At 36.6% G+C, this 7,968-nt stretch overlaps 1 protein-coding gene and 1 non-coding gene across 3 annotated transcripts; one reads left to right on the forward strand and one right to left on the reverse strand.

The window, feature by feature from the left end:
• Positions 1-3,761: 3,761 nt before the first annotated feature.
• TRNAL-CAA (transfer RNA leucine (anticodon CAA)) lies at positions 3,762-3,845 on the reverse strand. The gene has a single exon. It is a non-coding gene; the product is annotated as a tRNA-Leu (tRNA).
• Positions 3,846-4,994: 1,149 nt separating this feature from the next.
• LOC132631958 (uncharacterized) lies at positions 4,995-7,734 on the forward strand. 2 transcript variants are annotated; one of them, XM_060347720.1, is made up of 5 exons: positions 4,995-5,142; positions 6,439-6,521; positions 6,613-7,026; positions 7,119-7,177; positions 7,277-7,734. In XM_060347720.1, the coding sequence occupies exons 2-5, from the start codon at positions 6,479-6,481 to the stop codon at positions 7,499-7,501; spliced, it is 741 nt and encodes a 246-aa protein (XP_060203703.1). In that variant the 5' UTR covers positions 4,995-5,142; positions 6,439-6,478; the 3' UTR covers positions 7,502-7,734. The 2 variants fall into 2 exon arrangements, with proteins under 2 accessions (XP_060203703.1, XP_060203704.1); XM_060347721.1 differs by having other exon boundaries at positions 5,005-5,187.
• Positions 7,735-7,968: the final 234 nt, after the last annotated feature.

Consider the following 7,968-nt stretch of genomic DNA (forward strand, 5'->3'; position numbering starts at 1 on the left):
CATATCCTAGATGTACTAGGCTTGGGAATTACGCCTCGGGGAATATTCTGTCCATCGGAATTCGCTTTGGAAATTGTTGCATTTTCATTCAATAGAATTGAATCCCTTAAGTATGCTTTCTTGAAAGATTATGCAAATTTCCCCAAAATTGCTTAGGAAGCTATGGAATGCCCTAGGATCTCTGTAGGTGATCCCATAAGCTTAATATACGTAATTTGAGCCCACCGCTTCATTTGTTCCGAGGTGGGCCCACTATTTCCGATTTTACCCTTTTGTGGTTATGACTTGTCTTCGAGTATTTCCTTTAGAGATATTCTAACTACTCCTCTAACTATTACCTAAGAATTGTTTTAAACATTCCGTTAAGTCTTATATATTGTTTTGGGATCTTGAAAACGATCTTAGAAAGATTATGCCTCCGTAATCCATTATGACATCTGAAATCACTTACTATGATTCCGTCCGATCTCATTGAGTCTCTGGTAATATATACGGTATTTTTATTGCATTTAGTTTCTCACTACTCCGTTCGTGGATGCCTCAATGTTTCCCCCACTGAGCCCGGGCCAGGATATGTTGTCAAGCGTGTTCCTCTGCATTGTTCGCTGTGCCTCGTTGGTGAGGGGGCAGGTATACGTGTACATGGGTTGTGGAGTATGCTGTGCCATGTACACTATTTTGATATGATATGATATGATCCGATATGGCCAATTGTTATGACATGCTATGTTATGGGGTTGTCCCTATTCTGATCCTTATGCGTTGTGGCACCAGTGTCGGGAGGGTGACCACGGTCTGTCTACCGAGTCCCTTGGCGGGAGGTCGGACAGGATATGGCATATGTTTTTGTACACATTCCTTATGTTTTGAAATATGCATTTGATATTCTGTATTTTTGCATTCCTTTCTGTTCGTTCTGTTTCCGGTTATGGTCTTGGTTTCTGTACTTCAGGCTTTACATATTCAGTACATATTTCGTACTGACCCCCTTTCTTCGGGGGCTGCGTTTTCATGCCTCGCAGGTACGGACGACAGGTTTGCTGGTCCGCCCGCTTAGGGTCTTACTCTGCTATTCTGAGGCGCCCTCTTATCCGGAGCCTATATTTGGTACAGTCTCCTGCTATTGTATATATGTACGTCATTCAGGGGTACGACGAGGCCCTGTCCCGTCATATGATTCTGTCGGTCTGTTTAGAGGTCTGTGGACATATTTGTGGGTTGGGGTCATTCTGTATGGATGCGTGTATATGTTGTGTTTGGGCGATCCCATTCGCCGCCGCGGCCGGTCCGCATATGGTTATATGTTGCTTTGTTGGCCCTGTGTGGCCTTTGTTGGTATTTTCTGTGCACAGGGTTATATTGGATAGTCCGTAAAACAAAGGAAACTCTGCCGAAATTTTTCTGGAAATTATCTAAATTTGAAATATAGCCTTGTCGGCTTCTGCTATATACTTGGGTGCGTTTAATAAAATTTGAGATAGCATTTAATAGATGTGTTTGGGTGCCCAGATCGGGCGCTAGTCACGGCCCACGGGGTTGGGTCGTGACATGACGTCCTTTTGTTGTGGAAGTTGCGTTCATGCCCGCAGGTAGACGGACCAGACCCCTAGGCTGCTTCATCAACGATTGTGCAAGAGCGCTCCTCTAGTTCCGAAGCTGCAATTTAGCTGGTACTATTCTTTTGTGTATATATGGGCATGGCGGGGTCCTGTCCCGTTCTTTTGATGTTATGCACTCCATGTAGAGGCTCGTAGATAGATGTATATAGTTAAATGTTCTATAACCCTATCGGTTCATATTTTATATATCATTTTGACAGCTTTGTCGGCTTGTGTATATATTTATATGGGCATAGTTTGATAGCGAATGAATAGATGTGCATTATCTCTTGGATTCATGCCCTTACAGATTATGATATTTATAAGTTATCTTTGTGGTCCACCTAGATATTGTTATGAGTTGTATGTCAAGAGATGCACGATAGGTTAGGTTCAGGTACCCGTCATGGCCCTCTGATTGGGTCGTGACAAGGACAACCACCATTTTCATTGGTGTTCAACAAAGTTTGATTTGTACTTCTTTAAGATTGATAATCTGTAAATAATATCAAGAATAAGCTTGTGATCCTCTAACTTGAGCAGTTATGGGGTCAAAATTCAAGAAATCTTGCATGGATTATGAAAATAGATATTCTAATGAATTATGAAACAAAAGTGAGGGAGAAGTGGAGGAATTTTAAGTTGCCTTAATTATGTATCGAACTCAAACTACAACACAAAGAGAACTGGAAACTATGCATATTCATAAATCTTACTTTTTTGCTCTCAAACGGACTAGCCGGACTCGGATTTACTTTATCTAGTTCTAGCTTAATTCCTCTCTTCTGACGCTATTTAAGCTCGATTTTAAGAACTCCTAAGTTCATAAAATTACATCATGCCTGCTTGATGGAAAGGACTATATTACTCGTATAACATTATATAAACTAAGTGCTCACAGTCACCACGTACCAATTGAGCTTAGCACTAGTATTAATCTTTTAAGGTAAAGCGCAATCCAATTTGAGAATAACCCACTTTCCTAAACACCAACAGCGTGCTATTGATTGTGTTGCAGCAGTTAGGAGAAAAGATCACATGCCAGGCCGCTTTCACCCTCGTCACAATGTTAGTATCATTTAGGATTTGTCTTCCACCTAGGACAACCCTAACATACGAGGGTTATATTTGAACCACTTTGATAAAACATTACAGTATTTTTGCACCAACAATATAACGAAGAGTAAACTTGATCCTGTTTGCATAGTAGAGTGGTGAATTTGACCCTTTTCCTTGTTAATTCCTCTCTTCTGATGCTATTTAAGCTCGATTTTAAGAACACCTAAGTTCATAAAATTACATCATACCTATTCGAATGGAAAGGACTATATTACTAGTATAACATTGTATAAACTAAGTGTTCACAGTCACCACGTACCAACTGAGCTTAGCACTAGTATCATTTTTTTTTAAGGTAGAGCTCAATTCAATTTGAGAATAACCCACTTTCCTGAACACCAACATAAATGTTGGTGATCAGCGTGCTATTGATTGTGTTGCAGCAGTTAGGAGAAAAGGTGACATATGCCAGGCCGCTTTCACCCTCGTCATGATGTTAGTATCGCTTAGGATTTGTCTTCCACCTAGGACAACCCTAACATATGAGGGTTATATTTGAACCACTTTGATAAAACATTACAGTATTTTTGCACCAACAATATAACGAAGAGTAACCTTGATCCTGTTTGCATAGTAGAGTGGTGAATTTGACCCTTTTCCTTGTTAATTTTGATACATCTATCAATTTCCTAACAATAATTGTCCAAGCAAACAATTTTTGAAAGTCAAAAACCACATTCAGCTCAATATCCAAAACTCTTACAAACTCATTTTTTTTGGTTCCGTATATAAACTTGCTTTTGACCAATCATATAAATTACGATATGTTGCCCCTTTGAATTGTTTGACATTGTTCTTTAAATAAAAGGGCAAAAGGAATTATATTAAAAAATAACAATTTTTGAAAGTCAAAACCAGATTCGGGTCACTATCCAAAACTCTTACAAACTCATTTTTTGGTTCCGTATATAAACATGATATAGACATTTGAATTGTTTGACATTGGTCATTAAATATAAGGAAAAAAGGAATTATATGTTTGACATTGGTCATTAAATAAAAGGAAAAAAGGAATTATATATATATATATATATAAAAAATAACTGTCAGAAGTGGGATTTGAACCCACGCCCTCTTACGAAGACCAGAACTTGAGTCTGGCGCCTTAGACCGCTCGGCCATCCTGACTCGATGTGAAAGTGTTTCTCCATTTCATTTTGTTTACGAAATGGACTCAATTTAAATTGAACAAAGCTGTAGATGGTCTAAACTAAATTAATCCAAGTAGTTGTAGACTCATTAGAAGAAAGGGATCCTTACACAAATAGTTGACCAGTTTCGGTGTTTACTTTCCTTAATTGATATATATAAATTATTACATACTTATTTGCCGGTTATATTTAATTTTAAAAGGTTGGGTGTGCAGCTATTTAGATTAATTTTTTTAAGAGAAATTCTTCTCCTTCTTCTTTTTGTATTTCATATATTTACTATCTGTGTGCAATTCAAATTGGGGGGAAAAAGGAATTGGAGAAAATCTTGTGGGTACATAGAAATACAAAAAAAGATGTAGTTATACTCTATCACAAATTCCCCAAAAAAAAATTCTTAATTACTTGTCATAGAAAGAGAAGAGTTGGAAGAAGAAGAAGAAGAAAAAATTCAAACCAAATATCTTCCAAATTGGCGATTTAAGTTATATATATTGATCGTGTAAATTTTTAATATACTTACTATTGTTTAACCGATTATTAACAAGAAAGTTACTAGTTCTTAAACTACTAATATAAACTATATGTACGCAATTACTGTAGTAAAAATCATTATAACAAGTACGTTATTACTTTTATCAAGTTATTAATTAGTGTTTGTCATTAAGTTTCTCTATAATTATCTTACCGCTTATCTTTTTCAGACTGCTCTATCATGATTTTATTGCGTTTTGCCTTAGCTTATTCGATTTCGTTATTTCTTTTGTACTGCTTTGAATTTGCTTGTCCTTATATCGAGAGTCTATCAGAAACAATTTTTTTACCTCCCAAAATATGGGTAAGATCTGCGTACACTCTATCCCCTAGACCCACTTGTGAGATTTTTTACTTGTTGGTAAATTTCTCTATAGTTATCTTACAAATTATTTGGTTGTCTAAAATACTTATTAGGCCATTAACACATAAACTGCAAATGAAAAAGAAAGCCAGGAATACGGAATATCACCACTCACCAGTAGTAATTATCATTTTTGTAATTAGAACCAAAAACCAGGGCAATTAAGGAAAAGGGGCAAAATATGACCGTTGGCAGGGGCTCCTCTAATAACGTCTCTTTATATTTACTTTTGCCAGTTATGCAACATCAAAACTACTGCGAAAAAAAACACAAAAGAATTTTGAGAAATCATCAACACATACCTTACGAACTTAGAAGAAATCTTGATAACATTGTGTGTGAATTCTCCCAAGAAGGCTGCAAATTTCTCTATTCTGTGAGTATTTTTGTGTTCTTCTAACTATCATCCTGATTTTAATCGGTGAGAAAATTACATGTTTACTTCAAGAATGATGATTCTAGTTTCTTTCTTTTAACTGCTATACGGCTCTATGTTAAAACCTTGATTCTTGTACATTTCCTAATTGGGGGTTCTTCAATTTTTTATTCTTTCTGCTTTCTTGTCTTAAATTTTCTTGTATCATTATCCAGGGTTCAAGTTGGAGACAGATTTTATACTCAAATTCTTGCTGTCTACTTAGGCTCTAATCTTGTTGACCCACTTTTCCATTTGATTAAAGTTCTGGTTCATTTTACTGAACTAAAGATGTATGATTCTAGGGTTTTGGGTTGTTTGATTAAGAAAGTATTCTTGAAAAATTGAAAGGGACTCCTACCCAACACTCCTCGAGGAATTTTCTCCATACAGGAGAACTTTAACTTTAGAAGGTTAAAAACTCTACCAAAAAAAAGATTTGGGTTTAGTGATGTGATCTTGATAGAAAATCTAGCTACTTTAGTAAGATAATAACCCTACTCCAACAACTCTACAAGTAACCTTTACCCTTTACAAACAAGAATGTCAAAAAAAGAGACATTTGTTGTTAGCAAAAATAGAATGATAGATTATATCTGGTAATCATTCTGTTGAGTTTGGTGCTAGTTTTGGCATATCTTTTTCGTACCCCCTTGTCCCTGATTGATAGGAGCATTTGTTAGTTCTGTTTCTTGCTATTACTGCAAAAGGTCATCTTACATGGTTAGAGTGAATATAAAGCTCTATACACATTGAGCAGTTCTATCAAATAGTATCAGTATTTAACTTGATTCTTGCAAATAACACTCATTTCTTCATTTGAAAACAACTTATGAGAAAAAAAACTATGTCATCAACAGTGTATTAAACCGTCTATTTTTTAATTGCCCTCTTGAAGATGGGATTGCAGATGTACATTATAGAGAATTATTTCTTTCCAACATACACATGCCCTTTATTGGGCAGAATTTGAACTGCTTATATTGAAAAGCGATTAGCAGTTTTTTTCTTTTTTTTTGCTAATTCTGTTCCTTGCTTCCACTGCAAATGTTATTCTAAATGGTTGAAGAGAGAATATAAAGCTATAAACGCTGAATCGAAATGTGACATCCTAGTACACTTTTGAAATTCGTGGAGTTAAAACGTTAGTGAAACTTCTTTGTTTCTTATAACACTCATTTCTTTGTTGTTTTTTCTTTTACTTTCTGTATGTGATCAATCATGTTGACTTTCATTTCATGTTAACCTCATTTACAGGGTGCAGGATTTTCTTCAAATTTTATTAGGACACGAATACATGGCTACGCTTCAGGATCAGAATATCAGTATACATTTTGATGGTAGAAACCTCACTTCATAACCTCATTATATAACCATTGACATAATGCTATGATTTACTACTGTTGGTTAACTAAATTTTATCTTCCACAGGGGCTTCTTTGTTTGGAAAGAATGATACTTCCAAGGCCCTGAAGAAAGGAGGAGGACTTGGTGGAAGAAAAGCACTTAATGACATCTCAAACTCAGCAAAGCCTTCTTCTCTGCAGGCATCAAAGAAAAACTACTCCACTGGTGTAATTTCCATCGGGAAAGATCTTAATGCCACTAAAAACTTTGCTAAGGGTGGCAGGAAAGCGCTCGGTGATCTTACAAACTCGAGCAAGCCATCAACGCAGCAGGGGTCCAAGAAGGGACTTGATAAGAAATTGAGTGCTGCTGCAGCAGCGAATACTCCAACTTGTATAGCTGAAGAACAATTCCTGCATGATCATCAGAAGTGCATCAAAGCACAGAGAAAGGTGATGGACATGGATTTTTTTCTGAAGGAAGTTGGACTAGACAATGGTAAAAAAATTGAATTTGAGCAACCGTGTCTTATTGTTTTATGAAGACATATATCTTCCATGTCTTAGTTGATAATCTTTTTCATATGACAGATATCCCTGTGCAGCTAGTAGCATCTCCACATGCGCCTAAACTGCCAATGAAATCAATGGTGAGTAGGATTTGAAGTTATCTATAACTCATGTAGTCTTTTGATTCTGTGTGATTAGAGTTGTTTCTGAACCTCTTGTGTTTTTGATTTGTGAATCAGTCTTCGATGTACGAGCTAGAGACCCCTGTGAAGAAGCACTTTGAGGTGGAAGAGATGCCAGAACTGCTGATGTATGATCAGTGTGAAAAAAGGGGAACTTGTGGAGATTGTTCACCTTCTCTGGGATCTCCTATATCACCAAAGCTATCTTCATATATGAACTGGAAAGATGTAAGCGCTCCATGTTTCGCCTTGACTGGAACACCCAACCTACCAAAGCATTGATCACAAGCACCCTATTTCTTCGTAGTCGTCAGTCAGTCGGCTAAATGACTGTTGAACTAGTTAGTTCTTTCTGGTCTTGTGGAAAGAGGGCAGACTAGCTCCTTTGTTGTCTCAGATGATTTACATTTTCGTCATATTAACTGATGTGTTTTGGATTCTGTTCCTCCTATTGTAAAAAGTCAATTTCCTGTTTCGGATGATTTTAGATGAATTGCTGGAGTAGTCATTCTACACCTTCTCTTGTTCTTCTGCTTTTTTCTTTATTGTTTATTATACTACTATGCTCATTATCTATAAGGTTGTGTATAGGAAGATTGGACCAAGAAACTGCTGCAGGGGTTGGGGGTGATGAAACGAGTAACATGTCCAGTTTATGAGACATTCTATCAGAGTTCAAATGGTTAAACTTGAACTACTCCAACAGAATTAACTACTCTATACAAATTATCCAGGGGAAGGGAGGAGTG

This window comes from Lycium barbarum, chromosome 3 (genome assembly GCF_019175385.1).
Source record: "Lycium barbarum isolate Lr01 chromosome 3, ASM1917538v2, whole genome shotgun sequence".
NCBI lineage: Eukaryota > Viridiplantae > Streptophyta > Magnoliopsida > Solanales > Solanaceae > Lycium > Lycium barbarum.

Excerpts from the sequence above, each read along its gene's own strand:
- LOC132631958 (XM_060347720.1), top strand. The coding sequence starts at position 6,479 with ATGGCTACGCTTCAGGATCAGAATATCAGTATACATTTTGATG. Across the intron at positions 6,522-6,612 it reads TATCAGTATACATTTTGATG|GGGCTTCTTTGTTTGGAAAG; the intron begins GTAGAAACCTCA and ends TATCTTCCACAG. Across the intron at positions 7,178-7,276 it reads AACTGCCAATGAAATCAATG|TCTTCGATGTACGAGCTAGA; the intron begins GTGAGTAGGATT and ends TTTGTGAATCAG.